Below are 17,530 nucleotides of genomic sequence, written 5' to 3' on the forward strand. Positions count from 1 at the left end.
ATAACAATATTTAATATATTTATTCTTGGCCTTCACATCTTGGTAGTGGATTGAGATGAGGTCTACACTACAGGCCATAGATGGTTTTAATAAATCAAGTCTATACCAATGATGAGCAATCTTATAAAACTCCTAATTCAATAAATTATAGGCTGAATTTTTTAAAAATAAAAAGTTTTATTAAATCCCATGGAAAAGGTGAACAGGTTTAAAATCTGAATTATCATCTTTACAGAATGGAGGAAACTCCACAAAAACTAGCACTGCCTTTTGCCATCAGGGAAGCAGCTTTCAAATCTTTTTTTCCCCTCAAATTAGATTATGTGCAGCTGTCCACAAAATCCCAGCTTTCTCATTATTACCCTATAGTCTCACAGCACATGAGATGTCATACAGTAAATATAAATACTTGAGTGATTTTAATATCTTTGCAATAGAAATTTTAATATCGCAAATATTACAATATGGTAACTATATTCAAATTAAGAGATCTATGCATATTACTCACTTTGACCATTGTCTCAGGAGATACTTCTTCATCTGGAACCCAAAGTTTAGTTGTCTTTTTCCCTGGAAGCTTAAAAAAAAAAGGACTTTAAAACATAAATATGAATCCTCCTTTTCAATTAGCACTTAGAAAATGAATGAAATCTGTACCTTCTGCAGTGTCATTTGTTATATGTGACTAAAGTACCTCATCTAACCCTATTTACTTTAAAAAAAAAAAAAAAAGGTTGAAAGGCATACCTTCACTAGCACTGTACACTAGCACCTATGTACAGCACTTACAGATCCATCACAATTGGTTCTTTCTAGGTGTGTGGTGGGACTAACTCTAACTTCTTACACATCACTCCCTTATTTAGCCCCTTTTGAGATTCAATTATTTAATGCAGGTGGCAAAAACTAGGACTTGGAAAAAAAAAAAAAAAGGAGCCAAAAGGTGTACCTCTTAAACAAGAGGAAAGGTATTTAAAAAAAAAAAAAAAAAAAAATCTTGAGCTGGAGGGGTTTGTTTTTGCTTTCAGCACAACCCCAAACTAATCCTGAGGTGATCACGTGCAAGTACTAGTACACAGGTGTTTACAGTAGTAACCAGGAAATTAAGATGGCAAAAGAGCTGAACCAATCTGGGAACACTTGAGATCCCATTTTTACCCTCAGGTCAAAGAACAGTAATTGAGTATCACCTCAGGTAACCCTCTGGCAACAAAACAGGTAGCCCTAACATATAAAAGGCAAATTCCCCCAAACACAAAGAGCTACAGATTCACATACAGTTTAGGACTCATTTCTTCCGTTGAGAAGTGCCTTCAAAGTATGAAGTAAAAACAATGAAAAAGGAATCACATTAGGCACACTGTGACGAAATTTCTAAGGATGTCAAGATCCCAAAAGTTTCCATAGAGAAGCTACCAAAACGAATAAAAAATAAACTTCAGATTTCTCAGCTGCAAGACCAGATGCCAAAAAAAACGATGCTCTGAATTTTCAAGTGACTTGAAACACAGAATTCTAATATCCAAGAAACAGTATTGAAGAATGAACACTAGAATTCAAGACAGAAAGTTTCCAAATTACAATCCATGTTGAAAGAATTACTCAAAGATAACACTAAAATATTTAATTTACAAGAAAAAACTAAATTAGTATAAACTACTACAAATACAAAGAAAAATGAAAACAAAAACCTTACATAAATAAGAAACTATCAGATACTACGAGAAACAACAGAGACTATCAGGTAGATTTATAAATAATAAAGCCACAAAAGATACAACAAAAACAAATGACATATGAAATCTGAAAATTATGGGATGGAAAAATATACCAGTCAAGATGACAAGCACTGAAGAGGATATGGACTTAAATGGGATACTGATATATTTTATCTTACAACACCAAATAAAATATAAAATTCACGAACGTTTACACAACTAGCAGAATAACAAAATAAGCCAGAACAAACATGATTAAAAGCAGAAGATTGAAAACTTCATCACAGCAGAAGATGTGAATACACCTCTTTCAAAAACTGATAAGTTAGGATGAAAAAGGATAAATACCTAAAATGTAAGTAAATATACGGAAATAAAATATGCAAGGATTAGAAAATAAAGCTGTCATTCTCTATAATTGACATAATTAAAATAGAATTTAGCAAGAAAGATGGATATAAAATCAGAACTACCAAATAATTCACCTCATCAATCATAAACATAAAACATAATCCTAAAAACTTTATTTAGCGCCTAACGTAAGTTGTATGACAGAAATTTGAAATTTTTCTTTTTAGAGAAAACTGTAATAAAGAGAAAACTGTAAGACTTCAAGGAAAGACATTTTGTGGAAGGGCAAACAAATCAATGGAAAAGAACAGAGGTTCTATAGGAGACATGAGTGGTAGCACTGCAGATTACTAGGAGATGGTAAGATATTTAATAAACAGTGCCAGGAAATTTGGTAACCCTAAGATGCAGCAAAAATGAAATCCTTATATCATAGCATACAAAAAACAAGTAAATCAATTCCAGATGGACTGATTTTTGTGTGTGTAAAAAAAGAAAACCTTCAAACTTTTTAAAGAACATATGGGAGGCTATTTTCATAACGTTAGAGTAGGAAAAGATTACTTAAATAAGATGTAAAAAGTATTAACTACAAAAGAATAATGATAAATACAGCTACATTAAAAGAAATAACTTTTGTTCAGGCCAGGCACGGTGGCTCATGCCTATAATCCCAGCACTTTGGGAGGCTGAACTGGGTGGATCACGTGAGTTCAGGAGTTCGAAACCAGTCTGGCCAACATGGTGAAACCCCGTCTCTACTAAAAATACAAAATCTAGGCGGGCATGGTGGGGGGCGCCTGTAGTCCCAGCTACTCGGGAGGCTGAGGCAGGAGAATGGATTGAATGTGGGAAGTGGAGGTTGCAGTGAGCCGAGATGGCACCACTGCACTCCAGCATGGGTGAGTGAGACTCCATCTCAAAAAGAAAAAAAAAGCAATAACTTTTGTTCAAAGGATCAAAGGACACAATAAAGGAGTGAAAAGACACACATAAATGAGGTTTTACACATTTCATGATGATATTATAACATGTACCAGATAAAAGATTAATGCAGGTAAAGATTACCTATGGGAAAAAAGCACCAAGGGGAATAAAAGGTAAAATACATCAAAAGGGAATTTCAGAAAGTAGGCAACATGAAGGGTGACTAGACATATAAACTTAATTAGTAAACACAGAAATGCATATTGGGACTATAATGAGCTATATTAGATGAGATACTGTATCTATTATTTTCTACCAACAGAGTATAACATTACTGCCAGATTTCTTAATAGAAAAATAAGTTTTAACAAACATTATAGAAAATGATTTGGAAAAAAGTGAAAAGTTCAATATGTCTATATACTATGATTCATCAACTTCACTCATAGGAATAAAACCTAGAGAAATTCTTGCTCATATGTAGCAGGGGGCTTCAAGAGAAACATTCACAGCAGCACTCTCCAAGAGTAAAGAAATGGACATATTCCGCAATCTACCAGAAGAACAAATAAATTATATTTTCCACAGTGAAATTATAGAGTAACAAATGAATGAACCAGTTAGATTTAGTAACAAAGACTATTCCTAAAAACAAATGTGGAGTGATAAAAGCAAATCCTCCAAGACTATACAGGGTGTGATATAATTCTTAGAAACCTCAAGAACAAGCAAAACTGAACAAGTATGTGGAAAATTTTGTTGTTGTCAGAGAATAACCCAAGATTCAAGAGAGTAAATATTAGGAACAGGGAGGAAATAGAAAGGATTGAAGAGTAATAAAACTCTAAGAACTCTAAGGAACTAAGAGTTCATAGGTGGTCACTGTATTATGAAACATGTTATACAAATGTTATATACATTCCTTTGTACATATCAAATATATAATAAAACAAGACAAATTAATGGATTAAAAATGGTGAGCAGTTCTATTTCTGACAAGATGTGACTAGGTCGTTCTGAACCAATTTTCATATTGAAACAAATGGAAAGGCTAGACAAAATATTTTTTAAAAATCAGTTTGAAGGGAACAGACAACTACCAAAGCAGTGAGAATTTGCAGGGCAAAGTTTCACATGAGGAGGGAAAGCAAAAGATTTGAGTCTGGCATTGAGATTAGTTTTTTCACATATAGACGATTCATGATTCTGAAAGTGAAAGAAAGGGGGATGAGAAGTTGAGCAAAGCTTTTCTGTCACAGAGCTGGAAGAACAAGATTAAGAATCCTGAGCCCATTAAAAAGTAAAGTCCTTGTTAAACAATCTGGACTTCTGGGTGGATCCCAGACAAATACACTCTAGACATAAGGTGACCAGAAAAAAAAAAAATAAGCTTGTGAAAAACTGAAGCCAAACTTTCATTTTCATTGGATGGAAGTGATGTTGACGATGGCTTAACTGCTTGATAGAAACAAAAGTAAAATTCTGGAAGAATATAAACTCATCTGAAGCCTCACGTTATCTCAACTTTTCATACAAAAAGTCTATCACTCAATCAAAAGCAACATATGTACAAGATAAAATTTGACCAGAAATTTAGAGAAAAAAACAGACAAAAGTTGTAAGAGATCAAGATGATAAGCCTAACAGATATAACCTTAACATAACAACATAACTAAGATTTTTCAAGGATTTAATGACAAGCAAATTCTGCAGCAAAACAAAGAGCTATGTTTAAAAACTACAGAATTGCAGAACTGAAGTATATGTGTATATATGTGAAATTAAGAATTCAATGCATAAGCTTTACATACGATTAGACAAAATTGAAGAGAGTGAACTCAAAGACAGGTCAGAAAAAAACAAAAACTGAAGCATGAGGAAGCTGGTAGAAAAGTACAGAAAAAGTGTGTCAAGACAGCTAGACCACAGCAAAAAAAAATGTACGTTTAAAGTGTGTTAATAGAACTGCAGTAAGAAAGGAAAGAGAATATGAAACAGAAATCATATATGTAAAGATAATGCCTGAAAATTTAAAATTTGTAAAAGACTTTAAGCTATACATACAAGAAGAGCTATAAGCCCCAAGTACAATAACTATAAAGGAAAGTATACCCAGACACATCATAGTAGAACTGGAAACCAATGGAAAATAGAAAAGACACAAACATTCTCAGCAAAAAGACAGAAGACCTTCAGAGGAACAGGACTGTCAATAAACCTCAAGAAAAAAGAAAATGGAAAATAGAATAATATATTCAAATCATTGATGGGGGAAAATACGCCAGTCTGGAATTCTTAACCCAAAGAAAGCATCCTTTAAAAAATTAAGGTAAAATAAAGATTTTTCCAGACAAACAAAAACTGACAAAATTCATTAATGGAAATCCAAACTAAAAAAAAAGTACTAAAGTAGTTCTTTAGATAGAAAGAAAATCATTACATAAAAAGGAATGAAAAACAAAAGCAGAAAATACGTTAGCAAATCTAAATAAATATTAACTGCATAAAATAACAGCAGTAATAGAACTGTGTGAACAAGAGCACAAAAAAGCACCAAGGAATAAAGGGGATTAAAGTATTTTGAGGTTCCTTGTGCTATACTGAAAGTTCAAAGCAGACCAGGTGACATCGGCCTTATTAAAGTCAAAAGCCCATGTTGTAATTTTTAGGAAAACTACTAAAATAATAGTAAAGTGCAAAACAGATTGGTAAAATGAAATAAAAATATTTAATCAAACATAAGAAAAGAGAAAAATGAACACAACTGACAGGACAAACTAAAAATAAAAAATCAGGTGGCAGATTAACCCAAATATCACTACTTACATTATGTTTACTTTTGGGAGTAGAAACTTTATCTCATGTTTCTTTTAATTCTCCAGAGAACCTAGTACAATGCTGTCACAGCAGATACAAAATAACTGAAGACTAACAAAACCATTATTTCCTCTCCCAATGTTTTTTCATTCTCTACCAACGTAGGGAAAAGAACTTAATATAGAAAAAGGAACAACTATGATCGTGACAACCACACTATGAGCTGGTTTACCAATCTGCATATTTTTAAAAATAGATGCCCTGTCAAAAATTAAACCCCTGTAAATCTGAAATAGAGAGCATCAGGTTATATTTTGTATTTATCAAGGAATGTATTTGAGGTCATAAGCCTATTCTCAACTAAAAAGATGTTTCAATGTGGTTTTGCTCATAATGGAGACAAGGCTTATTTTTGTTAAATAGGAAAACCTAAAATCAAGGCACTTAAATGGAAGTATTATTGATATCATTTCACTTCTTTCCTTGTTGAACAAAATTCCAAAAGTTAACATTACAAAGAACATGAATCTAAAAAATATAAATTACCCGATCATTCATGAGAAGATCTTTCACAATGAAAGTAGCTACCAAAGATTTCAAAGGAGCAGCAAATTGATCAGGTGCAAGGAGAGCAATATGACCAATAGTAACCAATGGTGTTATGAGATGTTCCAGGTTGCTTGGATCTAGGCTCTTATGCAGAGGCTGAAAATGAGGGGAGGAAAATATATTTCAACTCTACACATATGCAAATAAACTGTTTACATATTTCATTTTCAAATTACAAAATTGTACAACTTTTGTAATTTGTAATTCAAATTACAAAAATTTATTTGTAATTCAAATTATGAAAACTATAAAAACTACAAAAATTTCAATAAATATACATAGTATAAGTATTAACTCAAGATTACATTTAGACTTCTATAGGTTATCTATGTCCAGAAGGCATCAGGTTCAAACATTTTCAATTTTGCCCAATTCAGTTTAGAGGTAGGGTAAAGAAACATTTCAACATGGACTTCATAGCATATAGTTTATTACCATACACACGAAACTATTAGAGATGCTAGGCTTCACCAATATCCACTTCAATTTCCTGGGCATAGGGATGACTCCACTAGTAGCTTCCTGTGCAGTTAGGTGAGGATATATGAATGAGTTCTGGTCAAGGGAGTGGGAGTAAAATGAAGTATGCCACATATGCACTGAGGTAGGTATGAGCAGTGTGTCTTCTCCACAGGCTGAACTCTCTGGCTGGCTTGATGCAAGGATCCAGTGGGATTTAAAGAGAAGTCACTAATCAGAATGAGTCTGTGTCCCTAAGCCACTGATTAGAGAGGGTCATTCATATACCCACTGGGCTTTTCAGAAGCAAGAAATAAGCTTTTACTACATCTAGTCACTTGAATTTGGGGGTCCTCATTATAGCATCAAATATTAAACACTGTAACAAATAAAATGATTTTTGCTTTTCTGATAGGAAACCCAACCATTAATATGCATTTTACCATGACAAAAGAATGAAGAAGCTCTTCAAATACTCACATAAAATGATATCAGAAATAAACTATTGTTAAGGCTGGGCGCAGTGGCTCACACCTGTAATTCCAGCACTTTGGGAGGCCAAGGCAGGAGGATCACCTGAGGTCAGGAGTTCCAACATGGTGGAACCCCGTCTCCACTAAAAATACAAAAATTAGCCAGGCTTGGGGCATATGCCTGTAGTCCCAGCTACTCAGGAGGCTGAGGCAGGAAAATCACTTGAACAAGAAAGGTGGAGGTTGCAGTGAGCAGAGATCACGCCACTGTACTCCAGCCTGGATGACAAAGCAAAACTCCACCTCAGGAAAAAAAAAAGAAGAAAGAAAGAAAACAAAACAAACAAAATGTGTGTGTGTGTGTGTTTTAGTTTTTGAAATCAGAAGGGTGACTAAAATATGCCATTGGCATAAGGAGAGAAAGGGGAAACAAAATATGTGTGTGCATGTGCATATTTACATGCCCTTACTTGTATATGAGTAAAATATCGCTGGAAAAGTACATTCAGAAACTAGTAACAATGGCTCTGCCTCTGGGAAGGGAACTAAGTGGCTGGGGATACATGGGTGGGGGAACTTTTCACTGTATATTCTTTTTTGCATCCTTCTGATTTTGAAGCAAGTGAATGTATTTTCTATTAGACATTTTAATGCCACATTTTAATGAAAAACTGGTGCTCTATTCTCCCACACAGAACACTAAGAATTGTAGGCTTGAAAGGCAATACAAAACCGTTCTTTCCCAACAACTTAGGGCAATATGAGGCTTCATTTAGTCAAAAAATATATTTAAAGGAGTCTACTTCTCGCTATTCAAGACTTCCCTCAGTACTTCCATTGCACATCTTGCAAGCCTATTGTTCATATTATAAACAAAAATATCATAGTGTAGTTTTTTCAATTAGCTTACTATAAGTTTGATAATTTTCCATAACAAAATCATTTCTGAAAAACAAAATTAATGGCCAGGCCCTAGATTAGTGGAACCTCAAAAATGCCAGATATTTCTATTAAACCTTTTCTCAGGAAGCCAGCCAACCACATGTTACATAGTAAGAGGACTACAGAGGTTCTTGTAAAGATAAAACAGCAGATACAATATCAAAATGAAAACAAAACTACTCTGAAATTCAACTTCTATCAGTGTTTATCTCATCACCATTGAAAGGAAAAGGAGAGCAACCAAAAAAAAAAAAAAAAACTTTCCTATAAATTAACACCAATTTATTGAAACCATTCTCATATACAAACACAGACTACAGAAAATATCTCCATCCCCAAATACACAAAAACTAAACTTTCTGATATCTAAAGGAAAGATGGTGTTTGGAAGATAAACTACTTTACCTTCTCCTTCAGGTCTTTAATATAATACATGAAAATATGACAAAAGTACCACAAGAGTTTCTAAAACAAAGATATTAAGTCGAAGTACTTATGGTAAGGAGCGTCAGAATAACTTCTAAATTGTTTTGACTTTACTCAAGGCTCTTTAACTAAAATTACAAAGTAGGATTTTATGAATTTTCTGCTTAGCTTTTATTTGCAATAGTAATGTTAGCATTAGGTCCTAATTACAATAGGCAGCAATAAAATTGCAATGCCTGAGTAAAGTAACGTGGTAAAATGTGGGTAAAATAATATAAAATATATACTGAAAAGACACTTTATATCTGACAAAATTAGGTCAGTCATAAAAGTATAAACTTACTTTATATTAACAATTAGTACTGATTTACAAAACCTTACACTTCAATAGTTTCTCAAACAGAATTCAAATTTTTTGATCCTATAAATTGAGAGAATAATCACCTGTTACCTACTATCTGTAACTATGATTTTATATGTAACTACCTGTTAACAAAAAATAGTCTCCAAATACAAACATATAAACCAAGGTACAAAAACATACAATGCTTGATTTCTGAATCTATCATTAAACATTTGAATACTGAGATATTTTCATATTTTAACACTTATCAATGTTGATTTTACTGATTCAAATTCTGAAAATATATTACAAAATGATGCATCACCAAATGGGAACATTCCATTAAGTCATCAATATTTGTTTTGTAACTATGACATATGAAACAAACAAGAAAATTTTTTTCTCATTACCTCAAATATCTGTGCAAACTGGGTCTCTTTACTAGAAAATATCGCATGGATACAATGAATGGCATATTTGGCTTGACGGGGGGGTCCTTTTTTAGATTTGTGATGTAGAACAGGAAGCAAGGCTCTATACAAAAAAAAAAAAATCAAAGAAAAACAATAAACCAGAAAAATCAACAAGACTTCTGCTAGATACTTTAATATTTGTATTTTTAAGTAATGATTTACAAGGACAGAAAAAGGCACCAAGATTTACTCAAACTCACTTTCAAAGGCCTATGATTTTGCTTTATATTTATATTAAAAACATAATCCAAATACAAATGTGGTGTTTTTTACTTTTTATTTACCAAAAGCAAACACTAACAAGGCTGGTGACCCACACTCTCCCGTTAATGTTGCTCCCAACAGGCCTTTCTCTTTTTATTCTTACTGCTATCATTCCAACTAAGCTTCTGCCACCTTACACATGTACAAAATTGACAATCTCTTCTTTCTCAAGTCTCTGCCTCTTCCAATTCACCTTTCATTTTGTGCCAGAGGAAGCCACAAAAAGGAAAATCTGATTAAACAATGCTTATTAAGCAATATTACATGACAGGGACTATTAAAAGGCTCCAATATTTAACCTAATGCTACTAGCATTTTAGGGACAAGATAAATTAACAAAATATATGTTATGTTAAACTGTGAGAACTGCTACAGAGAAAAATTTTTTTAAAGATGGAGGATAGAAATAGGAAACAGGGAGGGAGGTATAAGAGAATTACAATTTTAAACAGAAGATCTCTGATAAAGAAACATGTGAACAGAGTTCTGAGGGAGGTACTGAGTAAGTCATGCAGCCACCTGGAAGAACATTCATGCATCGTATTATTTTATAACTCAAACATTTAAAATGAATAATGAATAAAGGAGCTGTTAAACTATTATACAAACATCTCAAGGCAAAAGAAACTTCCATATCTTCCTCATTGCCTGATACCAACCCAGTGCTTATCACACTAAGAGTAGAGTCTCACAAAAGATACTAAAGGTGAAGTATAATTAAAAGAAATATATTCCTAACATGTAAATGCCTAAAAATGGAGAATGAAAAGACCAACAAAAACACAGAAAAACATGCTAGATAGAAAAAGGTAAAACGTTCTTTAATATTATACTGAGTGGGCAAAAGTTGGAAGCATTCCCTTTGCAAACCGGCACAAGACAAGGATGCCCTTTCTCACCACTCCTATGCAACACGGTATTGGAAGTTCTGGCCAGGGCAATCAGGCAAGAGAAAGAAAGAAAGGGCATTCAAGCAGGAAAACAGGAAGTCAAATAGTCACTCTTTGCAGATGACACGATTGTATATTTAGAAAACCCCATCGTCTCAGCCAAAAGACTCCTTAAGCTGAGAAACAACTTCAACAAAGTCTCAGGATACAAAATCAATGTGCAAAAATCACAAGCATTCCTATACACCAATAAAAGAGAGCCAAATCATGAGTGAGCTCCCATTCACAATTGCTACAAAGAGAATAAAATGCCTACGAATACAACTCACAAGGGACGTGAAGGACCTCTTCAAGGAGAACAACACACCACTGCTCAAGGAAATAAAAGACGAAACAAACAAACGGAAAAACATTCCATGCTCATGAATAGGAAGAACCAGTATCATGAAAATGGCCATACTGCCCAAAATAATTTATAGATTCAATGCTATTCCCATCAAGCCACCACTGACTTTCTTCACAAAACTAGAAAAAACTACTTTAAATTTCATATGGAACCAAAAAAGAGCCCAGATAGCCAAGACGATCCTAAGCCAAAAGAACAAAGCTGGAGGCATCACACTACCTGACTTCAGACTATACTACAAGGCTACAGTAACCAAAAAAGCATGGTACTGGCACCAAAACAGATATACAGACCAATGTAACAGAACAGAGGCCTCAGAAATAACACCACACATCTACAACCATCTGATCTTTGACAAACCTGACAAAAACAAGCAATGGGGAAAGGATTCCCTATTTAATAAAGGTTGCTGGGAAAACAGGCTAGCCATATGCAGAAAACTGAAACTTGACTCCTTCCTTATACCTTACACAAAAATTAACTCAAGATGGATTAAAGACTTAAATGGAAAACCTAAAACCATAAAAACCCTAGAAGAAAACCTAGGTAAAACCATTCAGGACATAGGCATGGGCAAAGACTTCATGACTAAAACACCAAAAGCAATGGCAACAAAATCCAAAATTGACATACGGGATCTAATTAAACTAAAGAGCTTCTGCACAGCAAAAGAAACTTATCATCAGAGTGAACAGCAACCTACAGAATGGGAGAAAGTTTTTGCACTCTATCCATCTGACAAAGGGCTAATATCCAGAATCTACAAGGAACTTAAACAAATTTACAAAGAAAAAAACAACTCCATCAAAAAGTGGGTGAAGGATATGAACAGACACTTCTCAAAAGAAGACATTTATGTGGCCAACAAACATGAAAAAAAGCCCATCATCACTGGTCATTAGAGAAATGCACATCAAAACCACAATAAGATACCATCGCACATCAGTTAGAATTGCGATCATTAAAAAGTCAGGAAACAATAGATGCTGTTGGAGAGGATGTGGAGAAATAGGAACGCTTTTACATTGTTGATGGGAGCATAAATTAATTCAACCATTGTGGAAGACAGTGTGGTGATTCCTCAAGGATCTGGAACTAGAAATACCAATTTGACCCAGCAATCCCATTACTGCGTATATACCCAAAGGATTATAAATCATTCTATTATAAAGACACGTGCACACATATGTTTACTGCAGCACTGTTCACAATAGCAAAGACTTGGAACCAACCCAAATGCCCATCATTGAAAGACTGGATAAAGAAAATGTGGCACATATACACCATGGAATACTATGCAACCACAAAAAAGAATGAGTTCATGTCCTTTGCTGGGACATGGATGAAGCTGGAAACCATCATTCTCAGCAAACTAACACAGGAACAAAAAACCGAACAACACATGTTCTCACTCATAAGTGGGAGTTGAACAACGAGAACACATTGGACTGTCATGGGGTCGGAGGCAAGAGGAGGGAGAGCATTAGGACAAATATCTAATGCATGTGGGGCTTAAAACCTAGATGACAGGTTGATGGGTGCAGCAAACCATCATGGCACATGTATACCTATGTTACAAACCTCCACATGTATCTCAGAGTTCTGCACATGTATCTCAGAACTTAAAGTTTAACTGTTTTTAAAAAGACATACAAATTACCCTAAAATGTATGAAAAACTGTTTACCTTCACACATTTTTAAAAAAATTTTAACAAGAAGACTTCCGCTTCAGATTACAATGGTATAACTAAGACTATTTACTCTCCTGCCTTAAACGCCCAGAAGAGATAAATATGCTAAAGGTTTCAGATACTAGAGAACAGGCAGCAGAGAAATGTGATCCCTGATAAATGAGAAACAAACCAGAAGAGCTTTACACCTGCCCAGCTTATTGCACGGAAGTATTAAATAGTTTCCAGGCTGTAGTACAAGTGACCCAAATAGAGCCTGGGTTGAAGGAGATAAAGATGAGAGTTCAGGGAAGCCAAGGAAACTCTGATTTCTAGAGCACAATACCAGAAAGGAAGGAGTTACAAAGGGAAAGGCAGCATGAGCTCTGCTAATCTGCAGAGGCTATCCCTGAGTCTTTGGTTGGATAATGATCCTCACTCGTGTTAGGAGGAAAAACTACCTGAGACCAGGAAAAGGACCATGGAAAGCAGAACAAAAAATTCCCTCAACACAAACAAGGCGGGTAATTACTCATTCCTACCAGTCATACTAGAAAGCCCTTATAATATACAAACAGGAGAAAAAGTACTCAATAGAAATAGACCCAGAAATGACCATAAGTGATGGAATTAGGGTAGACATTAAAACAGCTGTTACAAGAAAACACTACGCTACATAGACTCAAGAAAGTAGAGTAAATCAGGAACGCAGTGCTAGAAATGAAAAATACAAAATATAAATATATATAAAAATATATAAAAAGAACACAAATAGAATTACTAAATATAAGAAATACAATAGAAATGGAAAATAAACTGATGGAATTAAAAGCAGATTACACACTGCAAGAGAGAAGTATCAGTGAACTTGAAGACATAGCAATAGAAACTATCAAAATGAGAAAAAAGGGCAGGAAAAAAATAGTAACACAGCAGCTGTGATCTATAAGACAGTATCAAGCAGTCAAAAATACTTGTAATTGGAGTCCCAGAAAACAAGAAGGCAGATGGAGAGAATAGAAAAAAAAAAGTATTCAAAGTAATAATGGCCAATTTTTTTCCAAATCTGATTAAAATAAACTTAGAGATCCAAGAATCTCAATAAACCTAAAGCAGAAAAAAGATAAACCATTTCAAGGTACGTTATTATTCATATGGTTAAAAATTAGTGAAAAATAGAAAAATCTTAAAAGCAGTGCAAAAACAGAGAAACAAGGAGTGGTACAACACTTTTCATCAGAATTTTCAATCCAGAAGATAATTGAGTGGCATCTTTTAAATACTAAATGAAAGTAACTGTCAATCTAAAATTCTATTCCAAGCAAAATTATCTTTTAAAAATGAGGGAAAAATAAAGACTTTTTCAGACCAAAAAAATTTACTATAAGCAGAATTCACTATAAAATTCACTATGAAGAGAACTATACAACAAGAAATATTAAAAAGAGTTCTTCCAGAAGAAAAATGATACCAGATGAAAATATGAATAGACATCCAACAAATGAAAAGTGACAGAAATGGTTATTATGTGTGTAAAAGAAATTTGTCATTATTAATCTAAGATACACTAGAGTAAAAATATCAAAAACATATTATGGGGTTTATAACATATATAAAAACAAAACATAAGACAACAAAACTTAAAAGACTGGAGGAAATGGGCATGGAAGTATAGTGCTGTAAAGTTTTTACACATTAGTATAATTCTATTGGATGTAGATAAACCAATAGTAAAGATAAAATCATAATACTTGATTAATCTCAAGAAAAGCAGACATAAAGAACACAGAAAAGAGGAAAACTATCAAGATGGTAGATTTAGACCCCACCATATCAATAATTACAGTAAGTGTAAATGCTCTAAGCACTCCCATTGAAACAGTTTGTCAAATTGGATTCAAAACAACCAAAATAAAAGCAAACAAGGAAACAACAACAAAAAGACAACTAGGACATTTATTTAAAAATAAATAAACTTTTTTTTTTTTTAAGGGTCTTGTTCTATTGCCCAGGCTGGAATGCAGTGGTACAATCATAGCTCACTGCAGCCTGAAACTCCCGGCTCAAGTGATCCTCCCACCTCAGATTCTCAAAGCACTGATATTTACAGTGAGCCACCATGGCCGGCCAAGAAACTCACTTTAAATATTAAGTCCCAGGAAGACTAAAAATGGAAAGAAAAAAAAAAAAAAAAAAAACGGGAAAACATATGCCTTACAAACACTAGGACCAAAGAAAAGTACAAATGGCTACACTATTCTCAGACACAAAAGCCTGCAGAACAAGGAAGATGACCAGAGTTAGGAAGAGACGTATTTCATAACAACATTGTTTATTGGCAAGGCTGTAGGGAAGCAGACGCTCTTATATACTGCTAGTGAGAATGCAAAGTGGTGTAACCATTATGGATAGGAACACAGTAATAGCTAGCAAAACTGTACATGCATTTACTCTTCTATTTCTAAGAACTGCTCCCAAAGATAACTGTCAAAAAACACAAAAGGTGCAAATACTAAGCTACTCACTGCAAGACTGTAATACCGAAAACAACCCAATGTCCATAAATAATGAACTGGTTAAATTAAGATACAGCCACACAATAAATGGGGACCTCTCTATATTTAAATGGAATAACTGCCAGTCCATGCCATTAAAGAGCAAAAAGGTGAAGAAAAGTGTATATAGTTTATCTTACTCATTTATCAAATGTGCATACATATACATATGCAGACAGCTATGCGCATGGAAGGGGGCTTTTTTTTTTTAATCTATGGAGAAGAAAGGCAATAGGTTAGAGGTTTGACGAACAGATGCTAGACTTCTGAAATTTATCTTGCTTCCTTTAGATATTTTTAAAGCCATTTAACATTTCATATAAATAAAAAATAAATTTTAAAAGAGCAGCCTTTCAAAAAGAATGAAACAAATGAACAAGGGTATTCATGTGGTAGCATAACCACGCAAAGAATAATTATTCCAAATAGCTTTAAAACAGGAATTTGACTGCAGATCTCTAATATGATACACACCAAATAAAAAAGAGAACTAGCTAAAAAAGTAAACAACTACTTTTAGGAATCATATTGGTGGTGCTCCTGCTATTATGAGACTGCTATGGATGTATTATGGGATATAGCAATTGAGTTATTATGTAATATTACAGGGTTATTATCCTGTGCCATGAGGGAAAAAAAGAGATACAAATGTAAAATTGAAGTTCAGTAAAAACCATGTAATCCTAAATTTGAACGGGAAGAATTGATATAAACAAACATGAATTTCATCTTTCAAAAAAGCTATGTCTACTGAATTATCATAGAGTCATGATTTATACATTAGCAATTAGTACCCACAGGACTTGTGTTGTGATTTCTTAATACCATTTCCATTAAAAGGAACCAGAGCCCCTCGGAGAATTGGCCAATTCCAGGTCTGGGGCAGAACAAGTACAAGATGGTCCTAGAATATCTTGTCATACAAGATAGCAAAGAAATTACAGAGATTACTGGGATTGTTCCAAAGGATTCATGGACTAACTTGAAGAGGCTTCCAAGATTATACACAGGATAATCTGGGCATCAAAGCATGAGATCACTATAACTGACTGAAACACAAATACATGTAAACCCATTATGATTTTTTTAAAAACAACACTCAATTGGTCACCTCTGGAGCACACTAGTCCTCTTTATTTTGAATATTACTATATTACATTCAAAAAATCAAGCATTTATCCTGCCTTTCCTAAACAAATATAACACTGGGAAACCAAAGAATCAATAAGAATTTCCTTTTTACAAAAGCATTCAGCTAGGAAGTGAAGAAGAATGACAATAAGAATATCAAGACTGATTACTAATATCAACAGCTGCAAACATCATAAATAGAGAGATGGCCAGCTATTATGAGCCTCCTGACAGGAAAGCATACCAATCTTATAAAATAGTCCTGTAAAAATAGAAAAGTTGAACCAGAATCCAATCAGGTTTCTGGATTCAATCACCATTTTAGAAAAAATAAAGAAATATGGCCAGGCACAGTGGCTCACACCTGTAATCCCAGAACTGTGGAAGGCTGAGGTGGACAGATTGCTGGAGCCCAAGAGTTTGAGACCAGACTGGGTAACAAGGTGAAACTCCGTCTCTACAAACCGACAAAACTAAGGCAGGCATGGTAACATGTGCCTGTAGTCCCAGCTACTCATGAGGCTGGGTGGGAGGATTGCTTGAACCAGGAGGTCGAGGCTGCAGTCAGCTGTGATCGCACCACCGCACTCTAGCCTGGGCAACAGAGCAAGACCCTGTCACAAGAAATTAAAACAAACAACAAAGAAGAACCTATCAAATTATGTCTAAGGGATACAATTAGCAAAAATCAGTCTATGGATAACCCTTCAAGAGAAACAACCTGATTCCTACTGCAAGCAGAGTGAGAGCTGGAGAGAAAGCCCACAAGAAACAAGATACTTAAAAGACACAGCAACCAATCACAATGTATAAATCTTACTTGTATCCTGAATCAAACAAACCATTTTTGAGGAAGGATGGCTTGAGCCCAGGAATTTGAGACCAGTCTGGGCAACATAATGAGAGACTCTATCTCTACAAAAAGTTTAAAAAAAAAAAAACAAAAGTAGCCGGGTGTGGTGTCTGCGGTTCCAACTACTAAGAGCCTGAGGTGGGAGGGTCACGTGAGCCCAGTCACTTCAAGGCCACAGTGAGCTACGATCTCACTACTGCACTCCAGCCTAGGCAACAGTGC

General features: G+C 34.4%; 1 protein-coding gene across 5 annotated transcripts in view; it reads right to left on the reverse strand.

Annotated features, from left to right (window-relative positions):
- PDS5B (PDS5 cohesin associated factor B) overlaps positions 1-17,530 on the reverse strand; it is a 198,488-nt gene that overhangs the window by 36,388 nt on the left and 144,570 nt on the right. For all 5 annotated transcript variants that reach the window (XM_030922200.1, XM_030922199.1, XM_030922201.1 and 2 more), the window contains exons 20-22: positions 9,476-9,599; positions 6,360-6,518; positions 509-577 (exon numbers count right to left, since the gene is read on the reverse strand). In XM_030922200.1, the coding sequence (XP_030778060.1) occupies positions 509-577; positions 6,360-6,518; positions 9,476-9,599 (352 nt within the window). The remainder of the gene's footprint in view (positions 1-508; positions 578-6,359; positions 6,519-9,475; positions 9,600-17,530) is intronic.

The sequence above is a fragment of the Rhinopithecus roxellana genome, chromosome 18 (assembly GCF_007565055.1).
Source record: "Rhinopithecus roxellana isolate Shanxi Qingling chromosome 18, ASM756505v1, whole genome shotgun sequence".
Taxonomy (NCBI): Eukaryota; Metazoa; Chordata; class Mammalia; order Primates; family Cercopithecidae; genus Rhinopithecus; species Rhinopithecus roxellana.